Source organism: Heliangelus exortis, chromosome 5 (assembly GCF_036169615.1).
Source record: "Heliangelus exortis chromosome 5, bHelExo1.hap1, whole genome shotgun sequence".
NCBI classification, from domain to species: Eukaryota; Metazoa; Chordata; class Aves; order Apodiformes; family Trochilidae; genus Heliangelus; species Heliangelus exortis.
Window position 1 is genome coordinate 31,222,096 of NC_092426.1, and position 18,843 is coordinate 31,240,938.

General features: G+C 39.3%; 1 protein-coding gene across 3 annotated transcripts in view; it reads right to left on the reverse strand.

Annotated features, from left to right (window-relative positions):
- The window catches only part of FMN1 (formin 1), a 189,882-nt gene that overhangs the window by 136,031 nt on the left and 35,008 nt on the right, over positions 1-18,843 (reverse strand). For 2 of the 3 annotated variants that reach the window (XM_071744339.1, XM_071744340.1), the window contains exon 3: positions 6,815-6,990. In XM_071744339.1, coding sequence (XP_071600440.1) covers positions 6,815-6,990 — 176 coding nt within the window. The remainder of the gene's footprint in view (positions 1-6,814; positions 6,991-18,843) is intronic. The other variant, XM_071744341.1, reaches the window with a different exon arrangement.

Below are 18,843 nucleotides of genomic sequence, written 5' to 3' on the forward strand. Positions count from 1 at the left end.
AAGGAAATCTTCGAGTCTGTACCCAATGCTGCTTGCTGTCAGGGATAGTATGTGGGATTTTTTCCATAAGAGACTTATAAAGAAGTACAAAAACTACTCTTAAACACCTTTGATAACAAGAAAATCAATAACATTTAGGTCAGGTTCCAGTCAAAAGTCCTCACTTCTGTTACTTTTCTTATTTTTGGAACTACAGAAACTGCAGATCTGCAAGAATTCATATTCTCTTTATTCTCTGTATGTTTAGTCAAATTTTCACATTGCTACCTTAGGAAGTCAGAGATACTATTTTATTTTTTTTCACCCAAGTCAGAGGGTCATTCTACAGTCAGCCATTTATCTGTGATGTGTAATCTTGAACAAGCAACACGGGGAAAGCTGTCCTTCACAGGGAAATCAGCAGTGTGTCAAATTACTTAAAAACATTTACTGAAAAGCTGCATATTACAGACAATACACAACAACAAAGTATCCCAACGCATTTAAATTTGGTTTAGTGTTTAAAAACTTAGACCATAAAAAAAGCATGTGTTTACCTTTTCAATTTACTATAAAATATCATTAAGTCAACAGTAACTCATTGGTATCTACTGCAGGATGAAGGTTTCCTGAAAAACGGGTTGTAATACTAAGGATACTAAGGGCTCAGGTGAAGCTTACAAACACCTTTTCATTTACAGAGTTGCATTCATACACATAGACAAAGAACATTGGAATCATTCCCATCTTTATCTTTGATTTAACACTGAGCAATGGCTTCTGCCTTACTGCCTGCCACCTCCTCTAGGAAGCTCCTGACTTGCTTGTCCACTCTGCTTAATCATCAGGTGCCAAGGACTGAAACACCTGATAGCTCATGGATCCCCTGCTTCTGCAGGCTTGATATAGATTAATATCACAAAAGGAAGCCATGCATAAGGATAAGGAAAGAGATGGAGTCTTTATTACTCCCTGTGCCAAGCTGCCCTTATGATCCCAGGGTTAGTGAGACACATGGAATGCAACTATCTTAGCACAGGTGACTTCCCCTAAAACAATATGTCTTGAAAGCAAGCCTGCAGCAGTTCTAAGTTTTATTTCATGACAAAATTACTCGGGCAAAGTGAATCTGCTGAGACAAAGTTTTCTACTTTGTTTTTCTATTTCTATGTTCACCCACAGGAGTAACCTATTAATTTGGGGATGGTTAACTTATGATGGATAAATATTAAATAGTATTTTTTTTTAAGAACAGTTTCACTGGTCATTAATAAAAAATGTACCTGTATGAACAATTTCATGATACCTTTTAAACTAAACCTTACTCAGATTATGCCAAAAATACTTATTTATCTGTTTATATTAATGGCAACCCAACACTTAGAACTTCTCTGTAATAATCCAAGGTCACCAAACTGTATTTTCCTATGAATATTGCACATAGGCAGGTTACTGAAAATAACCACTAACTAGTTAAGATTTTAATAGTACATATAAAAACTTTAGTTTAAAATGGACTTAAAAGCAGAAAAAAACCATTTCTGAACAGCACTTCAACAAAATTATTGAGACAGTGAACAAATTAGTAGTGAAAAGGATAGTGCTGTGAGTGTCAGGCCAAAGCTACACCATGTACTGAGGTGCTAGAAAACCCAGACTTGAGCACTGAATAATTAAAACTCCAGAAATATAAATATACGTTGTAAAACCAGAGATAATCTCACAAACCTGCCTCTTCCCTTGATAATGAACTCTTGGAAGTGAGAATATGCTTTCAAGCTTTTTAAGCATTAGGGTTAACAAAGGAACTTGTCTCTACATCTACCCCTGAAGAAAACTGGAAGGCAGCCAGCTTCTCAAATTCATCATGCAGTCCTTAAACCCCCAGTCTCAAATACAACTTTTGTAAGGACTTGGTCCTCACAATCTCATGATAATCCCAGGAGACAGTCTCCCGTTGAGGGGCTTGATAAGTGATAATGAAATGCACATTGGTACTTACTTACTCAGTAGTGTGTATCTGGCAAAAATACATATATCATTATATGCCCTTAATATTTTTCACACAAGAAGGAAATCATCATATTGTGATTTGCAAATGACATGAAGCCAATTTGTTGGCAAAACAAACTGTTTTAATGCTGGGTGGATCTCTCTCATGAAGTAAATCTCTCTGAACAGGCTGTAATACTGCATCTGAAGGAAGAACCCAAAATCTGTAGAAAAAATCAGTTATGGTAATGTCAGAAGTCTCTTTGTAAAGCTTACAACTCTGGTGCATCAGAACAGCCCCTAAAACCTGTCACAGCAACTTTCAGGCCAGTGAACAAACTAATTATACAAAAGGACAATCACTCCTTACAGTTTAAAGCACATTTAAAAACCCACACCCTTTCTGACCTACATTTGGTTACAGACAGAAGTCACACCTACAACTCACTCAAGTTTTTTTCTGGAGGTGTCTTAAGAGCTCCCCTGATGTCGGTTTTCAAACTAGCTTTGAAGAAAACACACAATAAGCCAGAATAAAGTAAAATCTAATTTCTATCACTATCATACAGCAGAGCTCAAGGCTTCCTGAGCCCGTATCTACTCAGATTTCTTTTTCAGATTAGTTTAATAGCAAACTAGGGAAACATGAAGGGCATGAGGACACATTGTATAAAACAGCCAAGTAGCTAAAATGAAGAGAAAACAAACTTCCTAACAAACTTCTACTGTTTTGGGGTTTTTTGTTTGTTTTTTTTTTTTCAACATAAATAGCTCTAAACTATGAACATTTTGCATAATTTCCTGAAAATAAATGTAGAATCAAATATGCAAGAATTGTGTCAGGTTGTGTCAGGCGTTAGGAGAGGCAAGTGAAGCAGCAGGCTGTGGTTGTGGCTCTGGACTGATCTGAAGCTCAGCTGGCCCAGTCCTGCCCTCTGCCCTGTCCCCAGCCCAGCACTTACTGTGCTGACTGATAATGATCTTAACATTCTCCTGCTCTCTTGTCTGTCTCTCCTGCTGCTTATCTCCTTTTATAGTTAGTATTTTAACTCTTTAAATTCTCTAAAATAGAAAAGGCAGAAGAGATGGAAGGAAACCTGTAGCTCCTGTATTTTCATCATTTTAGTACAGTAAGTTACCTTACTACATACCACTATGTCAGCAATTTTCCTGCAGCCTGAAGATCTGGGCATCACCAACATAATCAAATTAAATCTAAGTAATTAGGTTTAAACATAGCAAGAGAAACATATCATAAGTCTTACCAAGCACCAGACATATTTGGTGAAGGGGGCTGAAGAAATACTATGTGATTTTTAACATCTTCATGAAAATTCTGATTGACATTGAGACATGGCCTACTTTAGAGTATTTGAAAAAAAACAGTTGATAGAGATATGTTTATAAACCAAAAGATATATTTGGAAAGACAGTTTACTATTTTGAAGATGTGTATATTGTATAAATAAATGCATGAAACAGCCTATGAAACCGACTCAAAAAAATGGTTGTTCTGAGGTAGAACTTGTAAAAGAGATGATCTGGCTGATCTCCTGGTTAAAGGGAGCAGACATACAAGTAAGGACAGAGAACAGAAGATCACTGTAAACTGTGTAACTAAACTGAGTGAGATCTTTTCACATTAAGACACAAAGGCTGGCACTTTGTGTAACAAAAAATGGACATGAATCTTTAACCCTTTCAGATATTGTTTTCCTTTTCTAGATGGCTCTCTTTTCACCTTAATTTCATTTCATCAGGTCTTTTGCTTCCTATCCACATGATGACATAATAGTTTAAAGATTAAACAAAAAAATTTATAAAATAATATTCATACAGTCCTCTAAGATCTTCAAGTGCAACAATCAAGCCAACACCACTATGCCATCTAAACCATGTTCTGAAGTACTATGTCTACACATTTTTGAGCACCTTCAGATGCGGTGACTCCACCACTTCCCTGGGCAGCATGTTCCAAAGCCTTACCCATCTTTCAGTAAAGAAGGGGGGTTTCCTATCCATCTGAAATGCTGTATAGGGTGGAGCTGCATTTCTCTTTTGTTTCATTATCTTCTGTATCTCTTCTCTGTTTCTCTTTTGTATCTTCTCTGCTGGATTGTCAATGAGAATGCAGCATGATCCAAGTAGACTTTAAAATCTAATGAAACACTTTTGTTTTCAGAAGCAGATTGTATTTGCATTTGAAATTCCTGCCAGAGCAGAATGCATTCACTCTCTTCCTCATCTACTTAGCTGCCTCCTTCAAAGTCATAGGAACATCTTCTTAGTAATATAACCAAACACTAGTATATCTACATATACACTTATAGAAGTATTGTAGGATCATAGAATGGTTTGGGTTAAAAGAGACTCAAAAGCTCATCCAGTTCCAACACCCCTGCCATGGGCAGGGACACCTCCCACTTGATCAGGTTGCTCAAAGCCCCATCCAACCTGACCTTGAACATTTCCAGGGAGGAGGCATCCAAAACTTCCCTGGGCAACTTGTTCCAGTCTCTCGCCACTCTCACAGGAGTGAGACACACACTCTCACATGCCCTTACTACATGCACTTACACAAAGTCCCTCCCCAGCTTTCCTGTAAGCCCCTTCAGGTACTGGAAGGCTGCTATGAGGTCTCCCAGGAGCCTTCTCTTCTTCAGGCTGAACAACCCCAACTCTCAGAGAGACTCAGTCTGTCTTCATGGAGAAGTGCTCCAGCCCTCTGATCATCTTCATGGCCCTCCTCTGGACTCAATCCAAGAGTTCCATGTCCTTCCAGTGTTGGGGGCTCCAGAACTGGAGACAGTGCTCCAGGTGGGGTCTCACGAGAGCTGAGTAGAGGGGGAGAATCCCCTCCCTTGATGGGCTGATTACACTTGTGTTGGTGCAGCCCAGGATGCAGTTGGCTTTCTGGGCTGCAAGTATGGATTGCTGGCTCATGCTGAGCTTCTCATAAACCAACACTCAAACATATTAAATATTTATGCAACGATGTTCCTGAACCCTAGAAAGCAGAGCCTTGTAAAAAGCTTTGTTTTTCACATTGTTACTGTTACGAATACAACTGCATTGTAAGAGTACTGCTTAACTTTTTGATCAGTCAGGATAAACCTTTTCTTCCAATAGCAAGAAAAGAGCACAGATCACAACTGGATGTGGTGTCAGTGTAAGTAAATAAATTGGTCTGTTTCAGTTGCTATTTTCTGGAAACACTATCATTGTTTCAGGGCTGTTCTTCACACACAGGCACATTTTATGACCACAGTTGTCTGGTCTGAGGAGTGCACAGAAAAGATGATGTCTGGGAACAGATTGGAGTCACCAGAGAAACTCATGCAGCCTATTTTTTTTGGTCATTATCTTTTCTGCAGGCTGTTATAGCAGTGCTACAGGCCAAAGAGATTCTGATGGCAGCACCAGCAGCAGCCTTCCCACCACAGCTCTTCTGGCAGCTCCTCCTCCAGTCCCTTGTCACACAACTGGATGTATACTCACTGTGAAACCAAAAAATAATCTTTAAGATGCAAGGGCTATGCACGTAATTCAGCCCAGAGTTCTGTTCTGAAAAACTATCAAGAAAGAGAGTCACTGGGAGTGAGATGTAGGATAAGGTGTCCTTGAGGGTCACCAACAGCCAGTGCTGAGCACTTCTTTTTATAGAAACCGAGGCTTTTGTTCTGAATCTGTTAGAAATCGTGAAATAAAGATTCTTCCTTTTTAACTACAAGAAATTGAAATAATTCTCTTTCTTAGTAATGCAGCTAATTAGATTTTTAGAGAGAAAATACTGCTTAAAAAAGAATAAGAAAAGTGGGAACAAACTGCTTACTAATCTTCCATGTCTCTTATTTTCTCAAATTATTGTTCTTCAATGGCTTTTACACAAGGACTTTATAAATGCAGACAGAGTGTCCTTGTGGACTGAATTCTTCCTGTTTTAGAATATATTTGTAGTAGTGACAACAACTATATCACAGTTCCCTTCAGTCCAGTAATTTGTTTTCATCTCAGTGTTTTGTTACAAGGACAAACCTTGTAAACTGTACCTTCACAGTACTACAACATTCTAATGAATTATTTTAAGGAAAGGATGTTAGGACAAGAGATCTGTTTTACAAAAAGCTCAAGATAGCAATGGTGAGTGGAAGCATCATGGTAAGTACTTAAAACTTACTTCTGAGTTAATTCTGGTATTTCTGCCAACAGATGTCAGTGTTACACAAATTTGTGTCAGTGTTTCTTTGCACAAACTGCATTATGTTTCATTATGTTTTTCATAAAATCTTCAAAGCATTTTTTTTCAGCCATGCTGTCCTTTCCATGTTTCTTTCCTCTTCTACTACATTTAGTTCCCATCTCCCTTCAATTTGAAAAGTACTGCCAAAACATGTCTGTCTGTAGGCTGGTTAGTGCTCATCCTGGGGGCAGATGAGTGTTTCCAGCTAGATCAGGCTGAGAAATGTTAAGTGACTGTCTCACATTGTGATTAACTCAGGTTGCCATCTGAAGCTTCAGTGTCACATACCAAGGAGTTTAGAAACTCTTTCTGTCAAATTCACAGCCAGTTCAGCTGCTCCAAAACACTGAGAAGCTCTCGTATCTCAGTCTATTTAACTAATTAAAAAAAAAAAAATCTGTATGTATTGATTTCACTTAGCTGCACATAAGCATATGGACTCAGAAACCACGTAAAAAACTGCAACCCACTCAAAATTTGGCAGTTTGTCATACATTTTGGAACATGGTTTTAGACATACCAGAAATAAGTGCATACCAGAAATGTAATTGTATATAATAAATGCTTGTTGAAACCCTAGATAGCATGAATAGTCTTACTCACATTCAGTTCCAGGCTCAAATGCAATGCATTTCTGTTGATCTTCTCTTTCTCACTTGAATGAGCAAATGCGTTTAAGTGCCCCAATCTGGAATCCAAAACCCAGGTATCTTCATCTCTATTTGCCACATCCAAATTAGTTAGTTGTTCAGTGAAGTCATCCTTTAAAGTAGACTCTGCTGGAATGCAAAAGTGAAATGAAATTAAATGAGTAAATAATTTTATGAATCTGCAGGTAATCCCTGCATATAGGAAATTCTGTATCTTTTTTAAAATTCTGGTACACACTACCAACATATGCACTTTCAGTTCTCCTGTTTGTTTGAAACAAAACAGAATGTCATAAATGGGGCACATATTTTGTTTTCACTCAGAAAAAAATGTCTTTTTTAACTTAATTTTTGTGGGACAGATCTAGCAAAGAAGTGGGCTGCTCGTCTTTTGCCCATACACAGACACACACTGTATGTAAGGTGCTGAGAGTTTGCACCTCCTCTGCCAAGGCACTCCTGAATGTGCTTGTTAGACACACATTTCAGAGGTGGCTGGGAAGTATAAAACTAAGCTAAGGAAGCTTAACCCACTGATTAAACAAACTTCTTAACCTCGGCTAAACACAGGCTTAGTGGGGACTGTGCCAATCCATATTAACCCCTTACACCAGATGCATTAAAAAAGCAGTTTTTCAATTAGAAGTGATACTTAGCACTTTATTTTGCTCCAGTAACCTTAGACATAGTATCAACATAGGATTTTTTTTTAATAGTTTAGTTATCAACAAACAGGAGTGAATTTAGTAGGAGCAGTAATAGCAAAACCTGAGAGCTGGGTGCACACACCTCTAGGTCATGCACTACAACCACCCAGTACTCTCCCACCTGGTGACAGCATCATTGGTTTATTAGTCCACCAAAACAGGAATAAGTCTTTTTCTGCATGATAGCCTCCAATTTAGCAATGGGAAAAACAACTCAATGAACTCAATGTGTTCTCTTAAGTGTTATGTCTGACATGTTATAGGATATATACACCTCTTTTATATTCCATAGCCTATAGATCCTCTTTAATATACATTGGCAAATCCATATTGGAACATCCTAGGAAAATTCAGATATTAGCATTATTCCTGGCTGCTACATATGGTAGTTTAGAATTATACAAGAAACTGCACATGCAATTTTTAAATTTTTATTTTATTTTTCCTACTTTTAACAGACCAATTGTGAGGTTCCAATCAGTGGAATGTTCTTTGCTTCAAAAGACAACTTTAAACCGAATAAAGTTGGCTGGAGGATAAGGACTGACACCTCACCTCGAAGGCAATGAGGACTAATAAGCCAGGTAAGATCCCCTTCAGGTGGGCTGTCTTCAGAGGCCCTATGGGTGGTGGGGATAACACCTTGACTGATAAGCTGTGATAAGGGTGGAGGTTCCCTCAGATGGGTCAGCAGTCAATGGCCCATCTGAGCCATCTGAGAATTGAATGGGACATCTCTGGGTTCCTGCTGATAAGAGGCAACTGACTGACTTATGCTAATGACAGCTCTATTCCTGGGGAGGAAAGCTGGAAAACGAGTTCTTTGAACAAAGGATCAGTGAATTTTTTTGTCTGGAACAGTGGGAATTTGGGGGCGCACACGAAACACTGAGGTCCCCATTTTTGTCCCACCACCCTGCATCGGGCCCTGTCCAGAATCAGAATACCATCTTGAACAAGAAACTCTTGCCAGACACCTCTTTCTTTCTCTCTCTTCTTGTATCTTCTCCTTTTGTCTCTCTCTCTTTTGCCTCACATCATATCTGCCATACCTACATGGGGCTGTATCACCTGGCTTGTGTTAATTGTCAAATAAAACTTTATGCTTGCACCTGACCCTTGGTAGTTGGACTTTGTTCTCACATATCTAAAAATTGTAAGTTACTTTGAACTGTAGCACCATTTTAAAAAGAGGGACTAGAATCTGAACCTGTAAGCCTGTTTGCTGAAGGACTTGGGAATGTTGGTTAATAAAAAAGTCAGTGATGAGCCAGCCATGAGAACTTGCAGCCCAGAATGCCAACTGTATCCTGGGTTGCATCAAAAGAAGAGTATCCAGCAGGTCAAGAGAGGTGATTCTGGGACTCTGCTCTTGTGAAGACCCCACCTGTAGTACTGTGTCCAGTTCTAGAGCCCTCAGCTGAGGTTGTTCAGCCTGGAGAAGAGAAGGCTCCATGGATACCTTATAATGGTCTGCTGGTACCTGGAGGGGGCCTACAGGAAAGCTGAGAAGGAACTTTTTACAAAGGCATGTAGTGATAGGAAAAGGGGGAATGGTTTTAAGCCAAAGGATAATAGGTTTAGATTGCATATTAGGAAAAATTCTTTAGTGTAAAAGCAGTGAGATGCTGGCACAGTTGCCCAGGAAAGTTGTGGATGTCCCATACCTGGAAGTGTTCAAGGCCAGGTTGGATGGAGCTTTGAGCAGCCTGGTCTAGTGGGAGGTGTCCCTGCCCATGGCAGGAGGGCTGGCACTAGATGATCCTTAAAGTCCTTTCTGACTCAAACGGTTCTATGATTTTCAAACTTTCTGAAAGCTTACAGCTCCTAATAATGTAGGTGCCACACTGTATCGATAAGCATAGTAAAGCAAAATGTTTGGTAAAATGGCCAACAACCCAAAATACTCACCAGCTATGACTTTGTGAATAAACTCATCTTCTTATTCACACAAAGTCTCAAAATGAGATCCTATCACAATACAGTATTTCTGCCAATGGAGTACTGCATATACCTTACACTTTTTGAAATTACACACTGCATATAATATAAACCTGTATCAAGATATTCAAACAACAGAAAGCATATTTTAGGATATATTCAAGTCCAGATGTTGGGAATACCAGTATTGGTACTTAAGATCAGGTATCTAGTAAGAGACTTACTTTATGTATCTTTGCTTTTCTGTATATTTTTACATATGTCATAAGCTATTTTTATTGTTACCCCTTAGATGATTATATGCCATAGAATCATAGAATTGGCTGGGTTGGAAGGGACCTCTGAGATCATCAAGTCCAACCCTTGACCCACCGCTGCAGTTGCTAGACCATGGCACTAAGTGCCACATCCAGTCTCTTTTTAAATATCTCCAGGGATGGAGAGTCCACTACTTCACTGGGCAGCCCATTCTAATGTCTGATCACCTTCTCTGTAAAGAAATTCTTTCTAATATCCAACCTAAACCTCCCCCGGCACAACTTAAGACCATGACCTCTTGTCTTGTTGAAAGTCGTCTGGGAAAAGAGCCCAACCCCCACCTGGCTACAACCTCCTTTCAGGGAGTTGTAGAGAGTGATGAGGTCTCCTCTGAGCCTCCTCTTCTTCAGGCTGAACAGCCCCAGCTCCCTCAGCCTCTCTTCATAAGGTCTGTGCTCGAGTCCTTTCACCAGCCTGGTTGCCCTCCTTTGGACCTGCTCCAGCACCTCAATCTCCTTCCTGAACTGAGGGGCCCAGAACTGGACACAGTACTTGAGGTGTGGCCTCACCAGCGCTGAGTACAGGGGCAGAATCACTTCCCTGGACCTGCTGGCGACGCTGTTCCTGATCCAGGCCAGGATGCCATTGGCCTTCTTGGCCACCTGGGCACACTGCTGGCTCATGTTCAGCTTCCTGTCAATCCAGATTCCCAGGTCCCTTTCTGCCTGGCTGCTCTCAGCCACTCTGTGCCCAGCCTGGAGCTCCCCATGGGGTTGTGGCCAAAGTGCAGGACCCGGCACTTGGCCTTGTTGAACCTCATCCCGTTGGAATCAGCCCAACTCTCCAGTCTGTCCAGGTCCCTCTGCAGAGCCCTCCTGCCTTCCAGCTGATCCACACTCCCCCCCAGCTTAGTGTTGTCTGCGAATTTGCGGATGGTGGACTCAATCCCTTCATCTAAATCATCAATGAAGATATTAAACAGAACCGGGCCCAACACTGATCCCTGGGGACACCACTAGTGACCGGCCGCCAACTGGATGCAGCCCCGTTCAGCACCACTCTCTGGGCCCGGCCCTCCAGCCAGTTCTTAACCCAGCACAGGGTGCTCCTGTCTGAGCCCTGGGCTGACAGCTTTTTCAGGAGAAAGCTATGGGAGACGGTGTTGAAGGCTTTGCTGAAGTCCAGGTAGACCACATCCACAGCCTTCCCCTCATCCACCAGGCAGGTCACCTGATCATAAAAGGAGATCAGGTTGGTCAGGCAGGACCTGCCCTTTCTAAACCCGTGCTGGCTGGGTCTGATCCCTTGCCATTCTGATATTTAGAAAAAATTAAGTTCAGAAATAAAAATACTATGTTTTGTAGTATAAACTGAATAAAATATCAGTTGGCTTTTCATAGAATCATAGAAAGTTAGGGGTTGGAAGGGACCTCAAAAGATCATCTATTCCAACCCCCCTGCCAGGGCAGGGTCTCCTACAGCAGGTCACACAGCAATGCATCCAGGTGGGCTTTGAATGTCTCCAGGGAAGGAGACTCCACAACCTCCCTGGGCAGCCTGTTCCAGTTCCCTGTCACCCTCACAGTGAAAAAATTCTTCCTAATATTTATATGAAACCCCATATGCTTCATTTTATAACTATCACCCCTTGTCACCCCTGAGAAAGGCTTTACTCCATCCTCCTGGCACTCGCCCCTTACATGTTTATAAACATTGATGAGGTCACCCCTCAGCCCCCTGTTCTCCAAGTTGAAGAGCCCCAGCTCCCTCAGCCTTTCCTCACAAGAGAGATGTTCATTAAATTCATTAAATTTCTCTCTGCCCAACTCTCCAGCCTGTCCAGGTCCCTCTGAATGGCAGCACAGCCTTCTGGGCACAGCCAGTCCTCCCAGTCCTCCCAGTTTTGTGTCATCAGCAAACACTCCACTCCCTCATACAGATCATCAATAAATATATTCAGTAGTACTGGTCCCAGTACTGATGCCTGAGGGACTCCACTACAAACAGACTTCTAACTGGAATCCATCCCATTGACTACAACTTCTCTGGCTTCTGACCTCATCTTTACTGTTCCATTCAATTACTATACATGACTATAACATGTGGCAAATATAAAGAAAGTTCCAGGTGATTGGAGAGGAAAAAATAAAAATCACCATTTTTTAGCTAATTAGACATATTTTGTATCCTGTTAGCAAAACCTATCATGCCAGCTTTTAGCCTTTCTCCTGATTTCTCTCACATACTAATGCTACATGTTTTATGGGTATCACTGACTTTACACAGAAAAAAAGTTGAAATATAAAAATGACTTCTATGCTAAGGGACCCATTCACCTCAGAGCAGTGGAATATAAAAGGAGAACTTTAACCATTTCTCTAACTGTTCTATTTTAAGGAAATTCTTAGAACCTTGGCCATATTTTTCTAAGTTTACCACTCTGTCAGCTCTGACAGATGGATTTTACTGCTGCTTACACTTATCCAGGAAATTTTTTTTTTTTAAATTGGCAACCCACAATAATTCACCAAGAAGAAATGTAGATTCTTTCTATAACTTCAGAGACTGTGTTTAAATTAGATTTGATACATGTATTCATAAAGAATGTTTTAAAATATCTGAGCCTGTGTTTAAAGCCAAGGTCATTTACTCATATTTCATGCACATATATGCAAATACATGTATATATCAGTTCAATCACAGACTAAATTTAGAAAGCTTCAAAATGCATATGCTTATCATCTGAAAAAAGAGCTTTTAACAGTCCAATTGCTACTCAAAGTATCTTTCAAGTTTTACAATTTATACCAATAGCTGATAGCTCCTACGAACACTTCACCTAGGAAGAAGACAGCCCTAGTACAGATTTGCTGCCATCTATTGTCCCAAGGGAGCAGGAGACAAAGTAAAGTAAATGCAGGAAGACTGAATACTTAGTGCTGCTGTGGCAATTTTAACCAAGCAGACTGTGTGAGTGTATATAAATAACATATTAATCATGGCTAATTTATGGGTAGGACAAATGAGGGACTGAAACCTCAGGGATGCAGAGATGGTCAATATCACCAGCCTGTGGTAATACACAGTACATCCAGGATCTCGTACACCCTCTCATCTTATGCTGAAACTACATAATTATAAGCAAGTTACACCTGTTGTTGTTTGGTTGGTTTTTGTTTGGCTTGGTTGTTTGTTCTTGTTTTGGTTTGAGTTTTTTTGTACAAATGACACATTATTGTCACACAATGTCTTTTAAGCACAATCTCTGAAATCAGCAAACCAGCATATTGGGTAACATGCAAAACATTTCCATTAAGTTACCATTGTGGAATCCACAGTTCTGTGGTTTCTATGGCACATAGTATGTTTTCTCTGGGCAGCCTGTCTATAGAAAACCTGTTTGTACTATCTCAGGTGTCTTGGAAAAAGAACTTGGGGGAAAAAAATCATCTTCTCAAACATTTTTTCAAACCATTCCCAGTAGGAACATGGTTTGCTTAACCACAGCAAACTTCAGTCTCAAGCCAATGTTTACACTGTATCTTTTTAGCTTTTGTTTCCTGATCACTGGTTATTCTATATATTAGTATTTAATCACACTACATTTTTTCTAAACTGCTTTGATATATCACACACACACAAAAAAATGATTCCTATGTAATGTACAATTCTATTGCCTATTTATTAAATGTTATAAACACTCATGTGAAGCATGAATAAAAAAAGACCTTATTTAATTAAATATTTGTATTCATTGCTTGCCTCTTGAAGGGTGTGAAAAGTAAATAACACAAAATTTAAGGCTATACACCATTTGAGGATCAGTCTCAGAATGCCATATTAAATTACAATTAACTCTTAATTTTAGGTCTTAAATTTAGCTCTTAAATTTTAGGAAAAATCCAAAACCAAAATAAAAAGTAATCAAGAGGTATTCAGCAAGTGGACCACAAAACTGAAACAGTCTAAGTGACAGAGTTGCTGTTTTAAAGGCACTGTCACTCTGTACATGGGAACTACATTTCAAGTCCTTAGGGTATTGCTCCCTGCAGACAGTGATATTACTGCAGGGATTCAGCTGCTGCAGTTTCTTTCCTCAGCAAGTCACAGCATGTTAAATAATCTTTGCTATACTTTCTTGCTGAAATAGATTAAACTTAACCAATGTTACTGAAAGCACTGGTGGAGTGTGAGGGTAACCTCTGCTGAAAAGTCAACATATTTTTTAAAAATATGGATATCTAAAATACACAAATGCTGCCACAACTTTTTGCTGTGTGCATGTTTTATAATCCACCCCACTTGCCTGACTTTTTTCTTTCTAAATCAAAAACTGAGCAGTAAATGCTTCCTGATTTTTCCTGTTTAAAAATTCTCTTTCCTTTTTGTTGCTGCAGACACCGACTGAATAAATCTCAATTTAAAAATAGCACTGAAGTAGTCTCAGCAATTTCAGATTCCACAGGCAGATGATATTGCACAGTTCCCTGTATGTGCCATCTGTGCTATGTCATATCTGTTAATATATAAAGACAGAAATTCTGTATAAAGATGCACCAAATATTCCCATGTGTGTAGCTGACACAGAGAACAATAACATTTGCTTTTCTGGTGTTAAACTCTGTTTTGAAGTTTAAGGATTATAAGAAAAACCGAAAGAGGATTTAAAAATCTCAATGGAGCCCTCCTCCTACCCTTTGAATTTTCCAGATTTCCTTCGTGGGGAGGCAGCAAATACAAGGAACCTGTTGACTCTGCTAGAGACTCATGAGAAGACTGAAAAGAAATTTTAGTATCACTATAGTTCTTTCTACAGTACTGGATAGAATGTAAAGCAGTCTGTAGCTTTTTGCACAGAAAAGTGAATATTGTGCACTGAACTAATAAATCCTCTTAACATTAAGAAAATCTGTAGTTAAGTGCAAGACTACAGAAAATGAAAAAGATGATAAGTGCTTTCTTTGGGAATGTAGACATGTGCAACATTTCCCATCTTTCCCCCCTATTTCCTGAATTTCTGTTTCCTCTGTGCTGGTGCACGAGGTGATTCACAATATTGGTAAGAAAAGAGAAATTATTAAAGAATCCCAGAAGCCTTGAGAAATTACAGTAACAATTAGAACTGTGATAACAAGAGCTTAGTTTGCAGACCTGCAAGCCATTGACCTCTCCTGAAGAAGTCCCTTGAGAGATAACAGAGGAAACATTGTGCCACAGGCATGGGGTCAGCAGAACTCAACAGAAACTAAAGAGGGCAGAGAGAGATCAAGACCACTCCTTACTAACCATGACCTTTGGTTTAAAAGGACACTACACCTTTAAAAAGAAGCAAGGAGTGCTATTAACAAATTGGACTGGTAGTGGTAAGTTACTAATTGTTAAGTGTAAATAAAGGCAGATCTTGACACATGCTAAACAGGATTAAATATGCAAATAGCAATAAATATGCCAATTTCTGTTTGGGGTATGTTAACTTTGTGGATTTGCCACCTTGCACCCTCTTCTGCAGAAAAATGGAATAAAGAAGTACCTCAGTTGTGCAGATTAGAGTATTGAACACTGGTAAATGGATCTCATATTGGGACAACACTACAGGTTAGGAAAATCCTGGCTGAAGCTTCCCTAAGGCATTATTTTTTGCTGGATGAGAAATTATGGCTTTTAAAAAGCAAATGTTAGGCCTGCTACTTGCTATACTTCTCTAACAAAGCAGCCTGAATGGCACAGTACTGAATAGATTTTTTAAATCAAAACTCTGAAAGCACTGAGTGTAGGAACAAAGCCCTGGAGCAGCAACACCCTGCAGTGGCAATGGAGGTTTGGGTCCTTCTAATGCTCAAAGAGCTGGAAGCTCCAGGACTATCAGTGCCCAAAACAATCAACTATTTATTGTCTTTTGGCTGTGTCCCATTTCTTGCAGCGAACAGTAAATACAATTTAATAGTGCTAATAATGAAGAAAAATAATTGTCTTCAAATCCATCCAATTATTAAATGAGAAATCTAGTACCAAGTAAAATTAAGGCCTCCCTTGCTAGATAGCAAATAAACATTAATGTGTTACTCTGAAGTGTGAAATCAAAGTAAGATGTCTTCCCACAAGAAGAGAGAAATTCTACATAGGCTTGAGATGAATCTCTAGCATTAAAAAAAAAAGAACAGTGAAGAAGAACAAAACTAAGAACAGTGAAGATAAAGAAAGGCCCAGAAAATTTAAGATAAAATCAGTAAACATAGGAATGTGCAGGTAAAAAAAAATCTTATTTTCTTGTAAAAAACATTAGTGCAGCTTCTCAGAGCAGAGTGCATCAATAGCGAGGGCAGGTGATACAACTTGAAGCTTTTCAACAAATGCTTCAGAATTGTCACAAACCTAAGAAAGATTAGAAACATCAATAGAATCCTGTAAATTGCATAAAGTTCATATAAAGATGTATAAATTTCCTGGGTTTGTATTAAAATATTTTCCCATTTAGACTGTAAACATTCAGCTTGATTTTTTTTTTTATTCATTAAAGGGTTGCAGCAATTTGTATACTTTATACCTTTTTCCTCCACATCAATCCATTTATTCTAGAAAAAATCAAGCCAAACCAAACCAAACCAAACAAAAAGACTGACCAGAGCAAACCCTAATTGCAAAAGTGAGAATACTTATCATTAACTTGGTGTAAAAGAACTAGTACAGTAACACAATTTTCACTAGGGGGGGAGGGGAGACAAAAAAAAAAAAAAAAAGTTGAAAGACTTGAGAACCCTGTTCAAGTTCCACTGATGTGCAACCACCCACAAATACTCAAGAAACCTGAAGAACAGAAACTCTAGTAACTAGTACAGAATGGATTTGCTGAATTAGAATAAAGTCCTGAAAGCTACTGAGTAGCTTGATTCAGCAGCCTGTTGTAGCAGGTACTCAAATTTACCAAGTTTAGTTACACTGAGCAAAGAATGAGCAGGATCTGCCCTGTCTCTTTCCAGCCAAATCTTGCTTTCAGATGTAAGCAGAATGCTCTGGAAATGTAGCTGGCATTATAAGCAAAGCAGCAAAGATACAAAGAAACCCAAAGGGCCATAACACAGGAAGCAGTTGGCAATTCAGCAGAAATTCTGAATCTCTTGCTGTTCCCAAAGGAGTTTGATGTATCCACAGCCAAACCCCACAATCAGTGTTTAGGCCAAGGTTCTGAGCTCCACTGCCAGAAACCTTAAGTGAGAAACTCACTTTAATGCCAAAGAATTTCAGCGATCACAGTAACTTCCATGTTGGCATAATAGCTAAAATAATCTAGTTAAATTTCCACTCGGCTTATATTAATTATACAACATTTCCCAAGTTACCAATTTGTGGACATAAAAAAAAAAATTGCAAACTACACAAGGCTTTGAAACACCTGACAATTCACATATGCTTTTGATATTAAGCATAAGAAGCATGTCTTCTGGGGCTCCAAAGTAGATAATGATCATTTTTCAAAACCTGTTTACAGCTGTTTCTTTCATTAACTAAAATAATTTCTATACAACCAGTATTTGTTAGAGATTACACTCAAAGCAAGCACTGAAAAATGAAGCATTCCTAATTGCTGTCTGCTACGTGGGCAGTGTTTGACTGTGTCGTTTTGCAACCTGTTTTCTGATCTGTGCCCTTAGCCAGCGAACTAAAAGAATGTGGAGGAGACTGATGTTTAAATTTTTCATTGCCTGTTTTGTTTAGCAGGATTTGACCTTGCAAGCAGTAGTCGTTGAAAAGACTAGAAACCTGTGGCTAGTGCAATAAAGAGAATAAAGTAGTATGTACAAAATCCAGTCAAAAAGCTACACAACAGAAACCTAACATCTTTTAGACAGCAAGGTAGGAACAGTGGATAAAAGAGTCCTTGACCACAATGTCAGCGTGTTAGGTAAATTTAATAAGCTATATAATGGCTTAAAGTGTTTACATTACTTTATGTAGGTACCTACATTACAAAATGTAGGTCCTAAAATATTTCCCCTCTCTCACTGGTTCTCACACTTCTGTTGGCTATCAGACAAAGTCACCACAGTGCATGTGACATTCTTTTACTTGTTATCAAACTGGAAGACACACAGTAGCCCATAAGATACTGAAAATCAGGAAAAGACCATGGGCAGCAACCTTGCTTGTTACTGACAGTCAAAAACCACAAAACATGGATCATGTCATACTACCTGTTGATCGTTGGTGCAAAAAAAAAAAAACAAACAACAAATAATTTCCATTCTTAGGAGATAAAATTCCTGTTTTGTCATCAGTCTAAAAGAACCCCAGAGATATAGTGAGGCTTTGACAGCTGGTGTCTTTTGTTCTCTATAACCTCATTAGCAATGCTGGTTTAACACAGGTGTTATCTTGAGTGAGAGTGACAACATGCTGTGAATGGGCAGAATCAACTTAGAGAATCCACTTAGACAGAAATCTGAGAGAGAATTTTCTTCCCTAAGGTCCCACAAAAAAAAAAAAAACAAAAAAAACAAAAAAAAAACTGTTACTCTAATTTTCTACATCCAACTGGAAGGATGTCTGAAACAGTTACATTAGGAAAAACTTGTTTAGTGTAAGGGCAGTGAGACACTGGCACAGGTTGCCCAGGGAAGTTGTGGATGCCCCATACCTGGAAGTGTTCAAGGCCAGGCTGGATGGGGCTTTGAGCAGCCTGGTCTGGTGGGAGGTGTCCCTGCCCATGTCAGGGGGTTGGAACTGGATGATCTTTAAGGTCCCTTCCAACCCAAACCGTTCTATGCTTGGAGGATCAAACCTATTAATCTAATAGCTATTAGTACTAACAGTATTAATAAATAGAATTACCAGTACCACTGTTCATACAGCAGTGTTTTCTGCTTAAGAAGCCATGCACAGCTGTACTATTGTACTTATTTCCAGTCTCTAGCTATGCTTGCTTCAGACACAAATTATTATCTCTTCTCAGCTCTGAACTGGGTGAGGCAGGGACACAAGGTGAACTTCACACCAGCTGGATACTTCTGCACTGTGTTACAGGCTGTCAGTCTGTCCTCTGGGAGTTAATCACCAATCTGTTAATTCAAGAATGAGCTTG